The sequence below is a fragment of the Gavia stellata genome, chromosome 3 (genome assembly GCF_030936135.1).
Source record: "Gavia stellata isolate bGavSte3 chromosome 3, bGavSte3.hap2, whole genome shotgun sequence".
Taxonomy (NCBI): Eukaryota; Metazoa; Chordata; class Aves; order Gaviiformes; family Gaviidae; genus Gavia; species Gavia stellata.
This window is the reverse complement of record NC_082596.1, coordinates 14,630,988-14,649,984: the sequence shown is the minus strand read 5'-3', so window position 1 is coordinate 14,649,984 and position 18,997 is coordinate 14,630,988. Positions and strand designations below refer to the sequence as shown.

The following is an 18,997-nucleotide window of genomic DNA, read 5'->3' as shown; positions in this document are numbered from 1 at the left end:
GATGGTTTCTTTTATTGCCCTTTTGGCCAGACACTCCTCCAGCATTCCACAAACATGAAGACAACTGAATGAGCTTTTTTTACCTTTTTTAAGGCAGGAATACAGATTTCCTCCCCAGGGCTAGACAAGAGCCGTGTCTACAAACATCCCGGCATCAGCCTGCAACCCAACTGCTACCCCTGCAAAGAAGAGGGCAGCAAAAGCCGTGAGAGCAACAGCAGCTTCAAGCAGATTAGTTGTGGCATCTGTAGCACCTTGAGGTTTGCTGGCAGGTTTAAGTGTTGCTTGTGTCTCTCCCCACCAGCATGCTCAGGACTTCCTCGGCTGTTTGAAGTATTTGAGCTCTGTTAACACTTTGACTGGCCATTTACCTGAGCATCTAAAATCCAGATGTGTTTAGTTTAGGCAAAGCACAGTAATACCACCTGGACATCTTCACAAAGAGCCTTCTTTCATCATCCAAGTCATTCCAGCTTGAAGCTGGCTCCCCTTCTCTTACAGTAAGCATATCTTCTTGACTTTATTCGACAGAGCTCACAACCAGCTACATCCCCTGCTCCGGAAGAGGGGTGCAATACGTAAAGCCTCTCCATGCAGTGTTGAGCCAGGACAGCCCACCACACTGCCCTCGCAGTGGAGAGACCCGACGGGTAACACAGGCATCAGCTCGGCCTCTCCAGACCTGGCAAAGCCCCAGCAGCCTGAAGTTAGTACACCCGTGCTGGCCTCAAGCACATTTGAAGGTCAAGCCCCAAACAAGGAATGCCTGTTGATGGGGCTGTTCATTACAGAAGTACGTATATAAATACATCTTACGGTGTGTGTCTCAGTGCCTAGGTACGTATTGATATGGTAGGTAATCCTACAAGAATCCTGCTGGTTCTCTGAAGACACCCCTCCATCCCAGCCACACATCGCAGATGGAGGCTGTGTACCAGGGGAGTCTGCCACTGCATGAGACAGGGCAAATAAATCAAAAGGGGCAGACACAGTCGTAATTTGGAAGCCTTTTTTTCTGTCCATAGCATCCCCAACAAAAAACAACAATAACAACAAAAATCCCACAAAACAAAAAAAACCTCCAAAATCAACCAAAAAAGACCCCACAAAGAATTCAGGCAGCAAGTACTGAAGGCAAATCCTGCTCACCTCATTCCTGGAAAACATCCTGAACATCCAATAATTAAATCCCTCCCTTGGCTTCACGTCAGCAAGAGAAGGATCCTGCTGGCTCCTGCCCGGCAAGTCTAAGAACAACGGGAAGCTGCCTGCTATGAGGGAAATCACATCTGCCACTGCTGTCCCGCCAGCCCCACTACCGGCTCTGTCCTTCCAGGCTGTTTTGCAGTGACTAAAGCCCAAACTCCAGGATAAACAGATAAACTCCCACTGTCCGAGTTAAAACTATTAACTTAAAGCAGCCTCATAAGCTACAGGCTGGATCACACTAAACCTCTCCAGCATCTTCACTGTCACACAGCTGCCTCTTGCTCCCCTTGCAGAATCAGAGCCAATAGCAGTTAGAACCCACGTGTTAGTTAGTAAATCATCCCAGAAACAGCTATGATTGAAATAAGTCAGACAAGAGTGGAGATACATTACTTCCATGGTATAGCTTTCAATACTCTCTCATAACTACTTGATTATGTCAAAAGCCAAAATAGGTATTGCACCAGCAGAATGTGCCTATGGCAAATGGAACATAAAGCTTAACTAATGGCCCTACTTCCCTGAAAGGGCACATGAGGCTGATAAATAGCCCCATAAGGTCATGTTATCTGTTGGAGCAAATCAGTTAAGTTGTGCCTCCTTTGCCAGAAGAGAATTTATATTCTGATGCTGTCCTTTTTTTAAAAAAAAAAAAGGTTTGTAATTTTATTTTTCTGTTATGCTATGTCTCTAACTTTCAGATAGAGGGAAAAAGGATCCTGTTTCTCAAATACTTACACCATACCAGGAATTTACTATTTTTAGCATGCCATTAAAGTGAACAGAAGCTGTTCACACAGACACGCACAAGTTACTCATCTGCGTGCTGCCTGAAGCAGACTCACTGCTCGAATACATGTCATCTTTAGACGGAAACATCCCTGAGCAGTGAGGAATAAACACAGCCACAGCCTTATTTTCCATGACTTTTAGAGCTGTGCCAACAAGCATGACTTCCAACAGGTCAGCAAAAAGCTGCGCAACATTTTTAGAAGGAGTGTGCTGTATGTTAATCATTTCTAATCAGAGACGGTTTCTCCACATCTACTGTTGTGGCTCATTTCCTTGCAATTAAAAACTCCATTTTACCCAATTGCTCCAATACAGATGTGCTACTTTGGCAGTGATCTACTGCATCGTGCCCTTAGTGCGCAGTGAAAGCCATAACCAGTTCAGTAGTTCAAGTTCTAGACAGACAAAATCAAAGCCAGACCATAGCAGAATGTACAGTAGCAGCAGTCGGAAATTCAAGTCTGCCAAAATGTCATACAGAAATTATGACCCTTAATTTAATTTACGCGAAGGAACAAACCTAACCCAACAGCAAGGCAGTATCTAGCGGTGAAGCAATCTGAAGGGCTATTCACAGCTGACTAAACTTTCTGTAAGCAAGTTTGTTAATTTATGTTCTGGAGAAAAGTATGTTTTGATAGTTAAGTGGATAGTGGACAAACCAATTTTGTCTTTTCCCAACTTCTCCTGCAAGCAGTTAGGTAAAAAACTTTTGTGTCCTAGTTCATTACTCAGTGTTGCTGGACTCTAAGACTCTGCAAGATTCTGGATGCCATAATTTCAATGAATCCTCTCTTCCAGCAGTGCAAGGCACAGAAAGCAGGTCCATTAGCCATCTTTTAAAGCACGGAGACCAAGACTCATAGAGCAGCTTTCTTGGTCCTGCAAAATAGCAGCTGACAGTCATCTATTTAAGAGCATGAAGGAGGCTCCTAACCCACCTTCCAACACGTAGCATGAGCAACAAGTAGCATTCAGCACATTCTCACTTCTACGTAGTAGTTTCTCACAAATTTCTGTAGCCCAAATCAGCCATGCCTCACCTCAAACATCTTCTAACTCTCTCCTTGCAGTGACACTCCTCAAGGCATGTATCGAACACTGCCACTACCCTGATGTTCCTTCCCATCTCTACGAGCTTTGTGCCCCTGCCAAAACAGACTATTTGTGCCTACTATTCAGAGCCCTAGCTCTTTCCCAATCTGCCACAACAGTACGATGCTCTCCCTGATGGCTCTAAGTACAGGTGTCCTGGCAAAGACCCTTAGCACAGACACAGCTTATGCTGACAGCAGTATTTCTCTCTGCTTGACATAGTCTAAGGATTGGAGAGGTGACATAGCTGAGCCAAGCGAAGCTCACTTCACACCAGCTACGGCTGCTGTAGTGAGACCAACAGGGGGTCGGAAGGGGGTAAGAGAGATGAATCTCACTCGCCTCCACCCACCACATCAAGGCCAGAAAAATTGTGTTATACAGGCTACTTGCAAACCCTGTATGATATGTAGTTAAAAGACTTTCTGCATGTTCTAGAAACTCACCGCTACCACCCCTTCTTCACCAACTATTTTCCTGAGATGCTTGAAGAATTTTTTCAGACTTGGAAAGCCAGAGTATCCTGTGCAGTACTGAGACAGCTTTGTTCCCATCCTATTTTGTTCATTTACGTATGCTATTGCTCTCTTGAACTACTGTTTCCTCCAATTTCCCTTCTACTGAAGTAGCTGTACCAATTCTAACAAGTAGCCATGGCAACATAATCTTGCAGAATAAAGTACAAAATAATCCTATGATCAGAAATCTAAATGAGAAAAATGGAATGGAAATAATGTGTTCTTAAAGCCTGGAAGTAAGTGACCACTGAAACAGATTACAAATAGATTAGGTAAACTCTCCAACACTTATGAACTCTGAATGCACATGAACGGATGCTATACTTGAAGTCAAATTTACAGATAAATTACTACCAGGAGAAGCTCCACACTACGTGTTATGAAAACAGTGAGATTAAGCAAGTAAAAAAAATTAAAAATCCTTCCCAACCTATACCTGAAAATATCTAACTGTTGTGATTAGCACCTGTATTGGGCTGTCCCAAATCCAAACTCTGATTTCAATTATGGAGACTCCTCACCAGCTCCCTCAGGACAGACGTGCAGTGGGCGTTTCCAACCCAAACCCAGAAGAGGAAGAGGCCACTGCCGTTCACAATCATCCATGTGAAAATGCCTTCCTGGGAGGGTGGGACTGGCCTTCAGTGAAAAGGCACCTGCCACGGCAAAATTAAGATACAAACACTGTTTCACTAACTATAGCAAAAGCCTCCAGCTTTCAGTTTCACTCTGTCTAATGGTTTAAAGATTCTTCAAAGAGTTATACCAAGTTTTCAATTTAATTTTCCACAACAGAATTACTGCTGGGATTTTTAAAAATGTGGGTTTTTTTCTAATGACACTTAACATGTAGACTTTGTATGTGGAATTGAATCCCAGATCCCTAGACATGTTTAATCTTCTAAGCACCCTTAAGGAGCTGATACTAAGTCCTATAGAAGAATCATTTCCAAGGTGGGTGGGTTGAGGGGGAACCCTGCACTTGGTGCAAATAAATCCAGGAACGTGTTGCCCACAACTGCCTTATTTTCTTTACAGTAATTGAGAAAGAGGACTTGTACCAGATTTACTGCAGAGAGGATGTACTGATTCCTATCTGTGAAAGGTGATACAGACTGTCTGGACTGCTAAATTAGCCTGTAATCTAATCTAATCAATGACAGACACAACAAGTGTCCCCACTCAAGCTTCACCATCAGCCGCAGGCAGCTGAAACAATCAAAACGGAGATTCTCAGGGACTGCTTAGACCTGGTATTCTTGAGAATAAGATTACCTGCTCCCTTCCCTTTCAATTTCACTTTCAAACTGATGTGTGCAAGGACAGCTACACAGGCTATGAAATGCGGTATAGCCTCTAAGTACAAAGCATTTCCCTAACTGCATATTTGCTGGCACCAAAAAAAAAGGTAAAGTGTTTTCTCCATACGTTTTCTGGAAGTGTAAAGAATAACTATGCATACAATTTGCGATCACTGAGATTTACAGCCCTGACTGTAGTAAGTAGTTATGTCACGTAGGCACTTAAGTGCCTTGTGCCTCATTTTTCCCCTATACTTGCAAGAGACACACTTTCTTGGATAAATATTGTATTTCATTAACCCCCAGAAATCTCCTGTTGTCACTACTTTACTGAGAGAAACAGGAAAACATAGACAAGATAGAAAAATACAACCAACAATTAGCGCGTGCCTATTTTGCAGTATTTCAACATAATTCACACAGGCAGAATTGCTTTACTTCACCCAAAGAAAATTTAAAAAGGGTAGCAAGGAGACAATTCTTACCATTCTTACAGAAATATTGCTTGGAAAATAATACGTTACCATAGTACAGATGGCACCATGCTTACTCTTACATTGCTTTAAAGCTGTGGATTACTCCCAAGAGGGCTACAGAAGATGACTATGGTCTACTGTCCATATGCTAAAATTCACTATGCAGGGGGCTGCGTCTCTGGGAAATGTCTGCAAACCCAGAAAGGCTGAGAGAACCACTTCTCAAGCGAGCTGTAACCCTTACCTTGCAACTGTGTTAGCTTAACTGGCAATCACTCAAAACCAATAAAAAACTCTAGGAACATTAAGAAGATGCTCCTTTTCCTGCTGCATACCTTCCACCATCATCATCAGAAGCTCGTCTGCCTACTTTTAACAAGTTAGGAAGTGATGCAATCAAAAAAAATATCCTGCAGCCAGCTAGCAAAAACACACTACTGTGTGGGGTTTTTTCTGCATATCCACAGCATCATGCAGAGGGGTCCTGTCTGACATTAGCGCAGGCTACTTCAATTTTTCATTTTTTCACTGAAGATATAGAGAACACGAGTAAAACACAACCAGCTCGGTTACAGAGCATGCCAAGGGACTGCTCTCATCTGGGATGCTTCAATAAAAACAAGCACCTTTTGTGTCTTCAGAGTCACTTGAATATAACGTGCTTCACACAGCACAAGAGGGGCTGCTTGATTTTCCAAATTTAAGAAGACCCAATTTAACAGAACTGCAGGGAAATTATATGTACAAACAATAGCTGTCATGATAATTTTAGCTGCCTTCCACGCCTTCAAATATGCACTGCACGAGGAGGCTGTCTCGTCTCTCACGTAGGGAGATTCTTTGCACTCCCGAACGCTGGCGAGAAGCTCCGTCCTGATGTATTGAACACCTGAGAAGCCATCCAGGGCTGACAAGCCCAACACTAGCGCTTCCCCTGGCCCTGCTCACTGCCTGCTTCGCTCCCGGGCACCCATGCCCAAGCTGTGACGAAAAGCTCACAGGAAATTAAACCCTGCAGGCAGAAGAGGTCCATCCCTGCAGACGAGGTGAGAGCAGGATTTCTTAGGGCTCGAGTCCTTCCTCACCATCACCTCCCTCTCCTCTTGAACCTTCTGCCTTACAGCTCTTCCTATGGCAGTGTCTCCTGTTGCCTTATTTCCCTTCCATTTATCAAATCCTACCTGCTTTGAGGCACCCTGGCCAACCCCACAGAGCAGATCTGTACGAAGGAACCGATTTATACAACTTTAGCTTAGTAGCCGGACCATGACAGATCGATGTCCTTCAGGGTGGAAAATGAGAGGACAGAACAACCCGGGACACCGATTAAACTTAGAGTAGGACTTATCCCACTGGGCTTTACAGCTGTGCCACCCCACACCAGCACAGCTACTGCAGCTATGCCACCCTTAACCGTTTAGCAAATTATTTCCATTTCTACCAGCTCAGAGACGATGATCAATGCAGCAAAAAGGGCAAGTGTCAAAACAAAGCACTGCCCCATCCCTTCGGCCCTTCAAAGACCTTCCTCCTCCCGCCACCCACCCCAGTGCCAGCCCTGCTGCCCACACACGGTGCAGAGGGCTGGGGAGGGATTTTCCGCTCCCTTCCTCCCTGCACAGGAATGCAGGAGAGACTACAGTTTAGTGCTGAGCTGGTAAATGCCTCATCTCACTGAGCAAGCAATTTTAGGAAGGACGCTATACAACAGACAGGCTCCAGCACTCTGATGTTGGGTATTGAGTCATACTGACGACATCTTCACTGCTGATAACCTCTAGGAAATACTCAACCATAAGACCCTTTCCAGGAACGCACAACGCATTGGGGGCAATACCCAGAGCCCTGTTGCACCGTGAAATATACCCCTGTGCTTCACACCTCGCCATGCCCTTGCAAATTCAGCTTTCCTGGTCTGGAAGTCACAAGCAGGTCTCAGAATCGCCCTGAAAATGTAAATGTTACATTTTGACCCTGGAAACATACGCTGGCATTGCTCTGTTAATTGGAGAAAGATCCTAGAGAGGAGCTGCGCAGGGGTCTTGCCCTGCCCCAGCGCAGGCTGCTTTTCGCAGTACATAACTCTCTAAGAAGTCAGGAAACGGCAAATTCCTATTGTCTGGAAGGAGAGGAAAATCAAGACTCTCCCTCCTATACTTCAAAGGGAAAAAAAACTTTTGGATTTTCCTTCCTTTAGTAATAAAAAGACCATTTTAGACTGTGCAACTGAAGAAAGAGCTTCAAAGTGGGAAACCGAATCACAGAGAATTGTTTTAAACTGCCTGTTTACACAATCCATTCATGTAGAGAAGTTCCCTACTGAAGGAGTAGCGCCTCCCCAGGCAATGCTGCGGCCAGCTCTCATTTTGGTTACTCCGCTGGAATAGCAAGCGAGAGGCAGGGCAAAATACCAAGTTCAGTGTCAGAATATTTTAACTCTACGTAGGGATGACTACTGAAATATGCTCTTGATTTACAAATCACAAATTCAATCGCAGAAACAACCACTGAGGCACATTGGTCTTCATGGAGCAAAGAAAGAGATGAAAATAGCTGCGGCAATGAAAGGAGTGGAGAGAAGGAGCAGAGTCCACGCTGAAAACGGTTTCATCTTCACTCCTACCGGGAAGAAAACTGAGGTTTTTCTAAGACTCAGACAGCAGCAGCATGTTCAGGTGCTGTTACTGCAGGCACTACAGAGGGAGGGAGACAGTTGCAAGCACTATATACATTACTCATTAGATCACACCAAAGGTCAGGCGTTGCCTGGCCTGCACCCCAGGAAGCCCCTAAACTGAGCTAAACAAACCAGTGACATCTAATGCAACAGCCTCAGTTCAGAAGAGGCTGTTGAAACTTCAAAGAGAAGTTCTTATTAAGATTTCACAGGTATCTTTGTAAGCAGTTCAGTTGCCATGACGGATGACAGGTCGCACTTGGGTCGCGTGAGCAGCGTGGGGCAGGCAGGGAGGGGAGCCGCAACTGCCCTCAGCTTCTTAAGTCCTCATGGGGCACTAACTCCTTCGCAGTTTTCACTGTGATGTGGACAACACAAATAGTTTCTCAGCATACGCTACTGCAGATGACATTTTCTCGCCTTTCCTCCCCTTCAAACTTTTTCCATAACTTCATGCTGTAGTTGGTTGTTCACGGCTGATCCTCAGCTACACCTCCTAACCTGCAGCAGCACCTCCTTCACTCCTCAGAATAAGCACCAAAAAGACACACAGGAAAAAATGTGCGGTACCGAAAGGGCTACAAGCACAGCGAGGTGGGAGCGTCTGTGGCTCAGAGGAAGGCGATGGCACAGGGGAAGGCAGGGCAGCAGCATAATTCAAATGCCACTGACCTGCAGTTAAATGAACTTCTGGGCAAATATGTAATCACTTTATCAAACACGTGCCAAGGGCATTTCTGCAGCTGTTCATTCTCTCAGGTGGAGCAAGTACATGAGTCCTTGTGAGAAGACAAGGATTAAATGCCTGTGAATGCCTTGCTCCTCATGAACTCTCTGTCCTGGGGAACCTGGCTCTGCTTCTGCTTGCACCCTCCCCAGTATCCGACCCGCTCCGGCGGGACACCCTCCCTCCACGCCTCCTCCACGCACACCAACATCCGTTCCTTACTCTGGGCTCGATTTCTAAGGCTACTTCTTACAAAACTGTTTCAGTGACCCTTGAGAAAGGAAACGAAAGCCACTGCTTTGCCGGGATGGTTAACGTGTCGGTGAGGCACCGCCAGCTTCATTCCAGTCTCTTTGCCCTCCTCATCCCTAGTGGAGAGTGCGGCAGTGGAAGGGGCCAGGAGGAACTGGAGAGAGGGAGGTTTCGGGCTTTTCGAGACGGCTCGGGAAAAGTCCCCCAAGCCCTCTCCTTACCGGCCGGGGGGGCTCCTTTACTCCCTTAACCCCTCCTCTCCCGGCACCCAGCCCCCCCCTCCACCCTTCTTGGGCTGAAAAGCCGCGAAAATCTCCAGCGGCAGATCCTGACGATCCCTCGCCCCGGCGGGGGTCGGACAGGCTCCCACCGTGAGCCCTCAGCCTGGGAGCCGACAGGCCGCCGAGACGAGACGGGGCGGCGGGGCTCCGGCGGCCGCGCACGGAGGGGGCTGCGGGGCTGCGGCGGCTGACAGGGGGACGGAAGAAAGTTCAAGCCCAGCTCCCCAGCAACCCCCTGGGTCCCTTACCGAGGCGCTAGGTTCTTAATGCATGCCGTCGGGGGTCCCGGCGCGGCTCGGGGGGGTGGGGAATAAACGCTCCCCGCTGGAAAGACGCCCGGAGGAGCGGGACGAAACACACGGAGCTCTTCAACCCGCGGCTCGGCTCCGCCGGCTCTGTGGCAGCCGAGCCGCCCTGCCCCAAAGCCTCCCGCCCCGGGGCGTGCTGGCGGCCGGGCTGTCCCCAGTCCCCCGCCCTATCCCCCGGCCCCTACCTTCCAGCAGCACCTCCTTGCCGGCCCGCTTGAGCGCCTGCACCGCCTCGTCGTGGGTGGCATCCCGCAGGTCGGTGCCGTTGACGGCCAGGATGGCATCGCCCACGTAGAGAGCCTGGGTCTGGTCGGCCGCCAGCCCCTTGAAGATCTTGCTGATGAGGATGGGCATCTTGTTCTCCTTGCCCCCCTTGATGCTGATGCCCAGCCCGCCCAGCTCCTGCTTCAGCACCTTCACGCACCGCTTCTTGTTGGAGACGGCCTCGGGCACCTGCTCGGGGGGGTCGGTGAAGGCGGTGCGCACCGCCGCCGCCCCCCCGCCGCCCTCGGCTCCGCGGCACGCCGCCCCATCGCCGCCCAGGCCGTTGTGGGCCGCGCCGTCGGGGCGCTCCTCGCCGCTCAGCACCAGCGCCTCGCCGCCCAAGTTGGCCAGCACTTTGTGCCAGCGCTCCCGCACCAAAACTTCCAGCCAGCCGCTGCGCTGCGCCCGGCCGCCCCCGCCGCCGCCCGCCGCCGCTACCGCCATCTTAGGAGCATGCTGGAAGCGCCGAGTGACGGCACCCCCGGCACGGCGCGGCACGGCGCGGCGGCACCGGACTTCAGCCGGGGGGCGGCGAGCTCCCGGCGCGGCGGGGTGGGGCGAGGAGCCGCGGCCGCCCCCCCGGGGCCGCGCCGGGGCGGGCGCACCTGGCGGCGCCGCCCGCTGCTGCCGCGCGCGCGAGCGTGCGCGCGCGTGTCTGTGTGGCCGGGGGTGTCCCTTCCCTCCGCGGACGCATGGCGGGGACACGTCCTCCTGAGCCCTGGCTCTCTTCGAGCCGAGGGTGTGATGGCATTTAGCGCGGAAGGGACCCGCCGGGAGCGGCGGTGTCAGCCCCGGCAGCTGCCGTCTGGGCTGCGGGGGTAGCAGGGAGGCGAAGGAGGTCAGCTGCAGAGAAACGTTAACCAAAATGCAACTTCCTGGTTTTCCCGGAGACTTTTTTATAAAGTGGATTAAAACTAATAGGTGGCGCAAAGCTGGTTCATTTCAACTGCGTGAAAGTAGAATCAAGTTGTTTCAACGCTTTGTAGGATGAAGGTGTTAAGTGATTGCCATGGATACTTTTGCACATTTTGAAACTTTTCTTTGCCCGTTGATTACAAATTTTTAAGGCCCATGGAGGCCACGCTGCCCATTTTGTGGTTTTTCCCATGCTCGCTTTCCTCCTAGGAAGCAATTTGATGCCTGATGAGGGGCTCGAGGCTCCAACTCACAGAATCACAGAATCACTAAGGTTGGAAAAGACCTGTAAGATCATCAAGTCCAACCATTAAAAAAAAAAAACCAACAAAAAAACCAAACACACAAAAACCACCACACAAAAAACCACCCACACCACACAGCACCATGCCCATCAAGCCACGTCCCACAATGCCACGTCCACACGCTCCTTGAATACCTCCAGGGAGGGTGACTCCACCACCTCCCTGGGCAGTCTATTCCACTGTGTTACCACTCTCTCAGTAAAGAAATTTTTCCGAATATCCAGTCTGTATCTCCCCTGGCGCAACTTGAGGCCCTCGAACTCAGGCACCAGAGAGGACAAAGCTTTCACATTGACGGTTTGGAGATGCCACCAGCGGGCCTGAGGGTGCTGCCCCACAGCGATGCGACTCCGCAGACACCAAGCACCTCCTGGACTGCCTTTGTTTCGGCTCCTTGCAGAGCAGCTCTGGCTCCTTCCTAAGCTGAGCTGAAAACTCTGGTGGTTCTGGACCATTTGGTGTATGTGGGAGCAACACTTTGGGGAGGTTGGGGTGGCCAGTGAGGTTATTAGTCCCATTCATTTTGGCCATGTGAGTCCTGTGGGTCCCTAAATGCGGCATCTTGCTCCTCTCTGAAGCAATGCCATTCATTTCAGACACCAGGGTTTTGCTCCCAGATATACACAAGTGGCCTAGGTTAACGTGGGCTGGGCAACTTGGGACTCACCTCCTCACCTACGCACTGTGTGGGACCTACACACAGGATTGTCCCTGGACAAGCTTGCCTTGGTTTGGTAGGGTCTCTCAGACCACGTGCCTCGCATTGGGCTGCACAAAACACATCCCCTTCCCTCCAAAAGATGGCAGAAGGAGGCCTCAACCCTCCTTCGTCTGCAGCCTCACGGAGGCTGCGCGTGCGTCCCTCCTCCCCAGTAGGAATGCAACCCTGCGCCTAGGGAGAGCGGGAACCCACAGGCGATGGGTTATTCAAGGATAATGGATGGGTGGAGAAAAAGCAGACTGAAGAGAGGTCTCTTCATTTCTCATGTTAATTAATGCTAGGTGAAAAGCTATAATTAAGTTTTCAGGGCTGTGAATCCAGAGTGAAAAGAAGCATGTCCCGCTAAACCTGAACAAAGCACCTAAGCCCTAGACAGGACGAGGCTGTAACACACCCTTTTCTCCAGCATTTCTCACTGGCTAATTTAGGTAGCTCAAGTACAACACCCTAAATGTTTGGGTTGGTGGTTTTTTAAATCCCATTCCCAGATGCCAAGCATAGTGAATGAGAGTGCTTGTTCGGTTCCAGCAGCTTCAGGTAGGTGAGAGGAGGATGGAAAGGCAAGGACAGGCATGCCAAAATCAGGTGTTGCAATGCCAGCTGTCACTCACATTCCTGTGTAGCTCCGAGCCCAAGTGACCAGGCCAAGTTATAAAATCAGGCATCTCTGTTTCCCAAGGGATCAGCTCCTGCCAATTATTTCGTATGTTTTTCTTCATGAATTAGTAAAGAATCAGTGCTGCTGCTAATGAAAATGTGTCTCTAAGTATTCTTTTTAAGTCGTTTCAGAAAATTTACAAGGAAAAAATATTCAGACTGTTTCTGTCCTGTTGTGAAAAGGTACTAGAGAAAGGAAAGGAAATATTTAATGCCTCACATTTCTCCTTTGGCACAGTGTGCGCTCAGCCATGTTTGCTGAGTATGTCTGGTTCTCCGGTGGGGTTCCCATGGAACTGCCTTGTATAGGCAGTTGCACCACGTGTATCCGAGAGCTGTGCTTGTTCCAGCTATTTTCCTTTCCCATTCCAGCAGAGGTAAATAATAAAGTTTCCCAGGGCCAGCATCCGATATATTGGTCCCTGGTATGAAAAAGTCTTTATAGCAGTCTTCACTGCTTCCTCCTCCCCAATCATCCCCACCTTGGAGCTGTAAGAAAACAGAGGTGATGTTTTAATCTTGAAAATAAAAGTAAAAAGAAGATAGTGTAAGAGATGCTAAGGCACAGGCCCAAGGCAAACAGTCTCCCAGATCATCTCCCCACCTGGAGACAGTGTGACTGATACCTGATGTCTGTGCTTCCCTGTCCTAGGAGTGCAGGCTCATAATTGTCTTTGCATACTCTGAGTCTTTGTGTACCCCAAGAGCAACTTCTGGCAGCTGAACTAAGGTCGAGAAAGAAAAGGTGCCTTGAGACTTTTCCGCTGGTACCCCTGCCAACATTACCACCCTCAGCCCTGCCTCGGATCTGCTAATCGCACCTGCAAAGGTAGTTTCTGAAATACGGGTTTATTCAGCAGGAGCAGGAACAGAAGATAAAAACCGGTGTTTAATCAGGTGTGCAGCTGTTGAATGCTCAGGTTTGCAACAGAGAAAACTGTTACACCAAAGTCAGCTGCTGGTCCCTAGTGGTTTCCAGTGCATGGCAGAATGCAAACTCCTAATTTCGGCTATAAGCTTCTTCTGACAGTGATGTTTCTGACACAATCTGTAAATACTCACACTGCAATTGCAGTGTTCAGTGTGACTATTTGCAAGGAAGCCGGGATGTGCGGTGGGATGGGCAGAGCACTCGGTACTTCCAAGCTCCCATCTCTAGTCGCTAGAAAGGCTTCCACTGCAGATAAGGCTTAGCAAAAGTCTCTCTCCATCACTTGCCCTTCTGAAAGGGTCTGCTGTGAAAAGTGGACCCTTTCAAACAATCATCTTTTACCATTTGTATTTTAGCAGCATGTAAAAGCCTGAACTAGATTAGGACCCCTTTCACTATTCACTTGTATAAACAAGTTGTGAGGCAAGATAATGCTAATAGCTGCTGTTGAATAGGTCTTTGATCTGCAGGGGACTGTGGGCTCAGTTAAAGCCAAGGGGCTAAATGGAAGAAGCAATTCAGTGAACTGGAAGAAGTGAGGGGGTTGGAAAACACAGTAACTGCCTCCCGGGACAAGGAGCACTAAAGTACGTCCAGGTCAGAAGCGCAGCAGTAATATCTGAGGAACTGTCTGGGTGCCCAGTCAAGGGGAAGGGGTTTGTGGTCTGTGCGTGCATGTGAGAACGAAATACAGGAAAAGCAATGCAGAAAGGGTTGTGAGGGTGACGCTGAGGAGGTTCTTCAGGCTCAGCTTTACTAGAGGGGCTACTGGAGACAGAGTCAGGACACTGCCTGTTCTTGGGTTTTTTCCTCCTGTTTTCAGGCAAAGAGGTCAGCATTTGTGTCTTATGTAAATAAACTGGCCTTCTAACAGCAAAACCATTGCAAGGCCACATATGCAAGCTTGCCACTCAGACAGCAGTGCAGGGAACACAGCTCCCACCCCACTTCCAGGCGGAGAAGGTAAGGACACAAGAGAGCCTTTCTATAGCTGTGGCTTCTTTACAACTGTCGGTGCTATTCTATAGCAGACATGTAATATTTGAATGACTTCTGTGAGGTGCTCGAACCCTTCAGGCACTTTTTTCTTCCTTTTTGCATTATCAGTGTAGCAAAGATAGCTCAAAGTCAGCTCATCTGAAACTCCTTTAAATTGGAAAACTGGGTTGTGATCCTTGAACGTGTTTCAGATGACGGAGGTTAGACAAAATCAGGTCTGGATAATGATGTTCCCATCTTGTTACCCTGACACCAACCAGGTCAGCAGATGGATCTAGACAGGAAGGAAGCCCAGTGTTTGAAGCCCAGTGCTGGAAACCTGACAAGTAATGAGAGAGCTGGAAGGGAGTGCAGTTCCTCCAGTGATCCCAAACGCTGCAGCAGCCAAGTTTAAGTAAGTCTTTCTGAGAAATGTGCCTGAACTAACCCTACTTGCTCCCCCACGGCAGCCCCTCCTATGTCTGTGTGTGCTGGGATGCAGCAGGGCAGGCTCCACCCCTGATGCAGATGTCCCTGTTGCATGGCCGTGGGACCTCTCACTTGACCAGTGTCACGCCTTGCAAAAGGCATTGCTGGTGGGGGACTGGCAACCTGCCTAATCCCCCCGAGCAATCCACCCCTTCCTCAGTGTTGAGGGAGCCTGTTGGCTTTAAAGTCAGCATTCAACAATCATTACTCATTGGAGCTGGTGGGATTATGAAGATGTCAAGAACGCCTGAAGATCTTCATAATCTGGAGGTTGCATTACTGCTTATTTTCAAAACTATGAAAGCATTGTTTTTTCTTTTCCTAGTTTGAAGCTATCCAGGTTTTTACGCACATCATGGCATTTAAAAATAAAATTAATGCATAGCTGTTTGCCAGCAAATGCTTTATGCATTCAGTTTTTCAAAGCAGGAACCTACTTGTGTGTACATGAAAGAAGTGTGTGTGAAATCTGTATGTGCACCTACCCGAGTCACATGTTAGCTAGGCAAACTGAGAAAATGTTCCCACTCCCAGGGAGTTGTGGGCCAGGCTGCAAATGAACATGTTTCCCTTCTGCAAACACAGCTCCGGCGCAAGTGAATGCTGAAGCGAGTGTCAGGAAGCATTCAGGTTTCCTGCACTCACAGATCTGAGGCTAGTTCCTGCTACCGTTAAAATCACTTTAAAATAGACAGGATCAAGCTCAGAACCCTAGAAACTTTTGCCTTGGCTTCAAGCAATTTTGTGAAAGAACTAAAACCAACAAACTCTGAAAATAAAGGTTCATAACCACAGTGTTGACACTATAGCAAAGTAGAGTTCTTCCTGTCTTGGTGTCCTGCACTTGCTCTGCAGATATCTTTCAGTGCATTAGTTTCTTAACTTTTTCATTCCAAATTACTTTGATCCTGTCACTTTGCAGTTTCTTGAATCAGATTTTTATCTCTCTTGCGTACTCATCTCCCCCCATTCCCTAAGCTAAGCCCAAGATGTTTTAAATGCCAAGATCAGAGGTTTGCATTACAGTTAATTCTTGAACGTACAATAAATACTGAGGAAAAAGGTGGTCGAACTCCAGATTTCATCCAACACGTTTCAGCCCTGGTTTTCCTTTTCATCAGAAACAGGTTAATCTGGTTGGGTGTCAAAGCAACCAAAGCATTTTTGCCATCTTGTTCTTTCCTGTTCTTAACTTATTTTTTTTAATGCTGCGGGGGTGTGATATGTTGTGTGTTACAACCACGTGGTTCTGTCCCCACAGCCCAAAGACTTCATGCCCATGTCCTCGACCTGTCAAATCCTGTGCATTACCGCAAGACTGCGTTGGAGGCGGCCTGCCTCTCACCCTACTCACGCTATGGCACCTGTGAAGCACACTGTCCACGAGGTCTTTGGGCATTTCCTGCCCTGGGATCTCCTGCAGTATTTGCTGCTCATCTGTCCCCAGACATCTGTGCCTGCAGCCTGCTGCCCCACAGCAGGAGAGAGGCTGTGCTGCTGTGCAGGTGCCACAAGCGTTTGCTTCCTTTGTGCAAAGCAGTTCGGCTAGAAAAGCTAGTTTGCTCCTTGAGCTCCAGCTGTACCCTGGCACAGGTGAACTAAGGTCATCTTCCCCCTTTCCATGCCACTCCCAGGGCCATAAATCAACCTTTTAGAGGGTTGGGAAACAGAGACGGTCTGCTGGGACTGAAGGGAAATGAAGAGAGAAGTTTATAATTTGGAAACAGGCCATTCTCCAAGATTGGTCCTGCAAAGATGATGCTGAGCTCATGCTATGACTTCAGCACAAGTATGTCTCCCAAGAGCAGCCCCCAACCCAAGAGAAGGAAGTAGCATGGTCCTGCTGGTTGCCGGAGGAGAAGGGCTCCCTAGGAGTCCTCCAGGACCTTAGCAAGTCTCCCCTACCTACCCGTCCTCATGGGAGCAGCAACTTGATACTCCAAGCAGGAGGCATGTCCCCGTTTTCTGTGCTTCAGAAGCTCCTTGCTCCCTCATCGCTGTGGCAAGGGAGGGCAAAGAGGTCAGGCAGTCCCTCTGAGCTCTGCACCGTAGCATTGAACCAGCAGTTGGGATCTTGCTCCCACCCATCGCATGGCAGAACTGCAATGGAGGGAAAGTAGTGGATTTCCCAAGAAATGCCTTGTGCTGCACAGGCGACGCATGGACAGGCAGAAAGCCTGCTCCACTGAGGAACACGAGAGTACAAAGCTATCACTGGAACACTGGAAATAATAGCGCTCACCTTCAGGTCCTCTATAATATTATTATATTTTTTGCATGTGTATGTGACATTGCACAATGGATCCTAGGAGAGATGTTTGAACACTTCTCCCATCTGCCTGGAAGATTCCTCAAACAAACTCGCTAAGTGGAATAGCTGTTGCCAGGGGGTTTTGGGGGTTTTTTTGTTGTTGTGGATTGGTTGTGGTTTTTTTTCTTCTTTATGTCAGTGTTTTCTTGTGTATAAGCCCTGGCCAGCAGGCTCTGAAAGCCACTGTCCAACTGTGTGGCCATGGACAAATATTTGGTTTGTGTCCTAGTTCCCTATCCATTAACAGGCACAATAATACTGACTTTCTTTATAAAGTACTTTAATTTTCTTTAATGGAAACTATCATGTGAGCTAGACAACGTCATTTCTCAATATTCAGGGTGGAATTAAAAGGTGAGAAAGTCACAGAGGATGCAGGAACCTCTAGATGTAATCTCTTCCTCATCACCCAGTACTGCCAAACCACATCCCCATTAGCTTTTCCACACTGTGCATACTCTTGGTTATGTGATAAGGGAACAGGTTGTCTTGTCCTGTCCTACCCTATCCTACCCTACCCTACCCTACCCTACCCTACCCTACCCTACCCTATCCTATCCCACCCATCCTATGTACCCCTTGCTGCTGCCACTGTCACTGCTTTTGCCCAAAGAGTCCACCTAGATTTGAACCTCTTGGTGGTAGGAGCTTCCTGGTACATGACTAATAAATGTAACATACTAACCAGATGTATTTTTAGATATTTAATCCCACCCCCTCCAGAATTAAAAATCATATTTAGCATGGAACATACTGAATAATTTTCTGGCAGGGTGGAACATGTTGAATCCTTTTTAAAATTAGGGTCATGGTGAAGGTGAATTTTTTGCATCTTTGCATAAGAAGTTTCGACTTTCGGTGGGTGATATTAGTTAGACTGTGCTGAAACACATTGTTAATGGAAAACATTGTTTCAAAGTTTGTGTGGTTTTTGAAGTATTGGGTTTTTATTTAGAATTTATATAATATAAATCAAAATTAGGTTGTTAAAATGAGAGTAGTATTAGAAACTGCACAATATATTTAACAACTGGTGGGATAGTCACCACAGTTATTTAGCCAAGTACACTTCCTCTGGGAATCTAGTTCTACCACATGTAATGAGACAAAACACATGGGGGAGAAGGGGGTGGTTTTAGCAGAATATGCTCCTTCATGCTAATGCAAATACAGAATAACTTTCTTACTAGATTTGAACTGAGACAAATAAGCGTGAGTCTCTGAAATCCTGCACCAAGAACACACAGGAGGGTAGCTCTGGACCACTTCCCAGCTGCCTACAGCAGTGTTTCTCATTTTTTTCTGGGTGGCAATCCATTATTAAAACATAAACAATAAAAGCACGATTGCTGTGCATTTACTATAAGAGTAAAAATACATTCATGATAGCAGTGATAAGCTTGTATAATTGGAGTATATGCTTGGCTAGAGAATACAAAATTCCTAAAGATAGTGCTGTTTTGAGCCTATGGGAATGAGGTTTTTTTGATCCAGACTCTTTAATGTTGTTTTAAGGCTGGGATAGAATAAAACTAGGGAAGTGCAACTGGCAGACCTGGGAGCAGTCTGGCAAAACAACTCCAGTCCCATGGAGGGGTCCATGTGGTGATTGGTGCCACCAATCCAGGGCAGTGGAGGGTGAGTCCTGGAGCACAGTGTAAAGACCTGGAGAATGTCTTGCATGGGGACATGCACCACACACTGCAGAATGAAGATCCACTTGTTAGACAACACTCAAAAGTCTAACTCCTGCTAGTCTTTCCCAGCTTTCCCCTGCCCCATCTGAGGGA

At 47.9% G+C, this 18,997-nt stretch overlaps 1 protein-coding gene across 1 annotated transcript in view; it reads right to left on the bottom strand.

The window, feature by feature from the left end:
- The window catches only part of SNTB1 (syntrophin beta 1), a 117,020-nt gene extending 106,676 nt beyond the window's left edge, over positions 1 to 10,344 (bottom strand). Inside the window, exon 1 of the mRNA XM_059836165.1 lies at positions 9,822 to 10,344. Within this exon, the coding sequence (XP_059692148.1) occupies positions 9,822 to 10,344 (523 nt within the window). The remainder of the gene's footprint in view (positions 1 to 9,821) is intronic.
- Between the last annotated feature and the right edge of the window lie 8,653 nt (positions 10,345 to 18,997).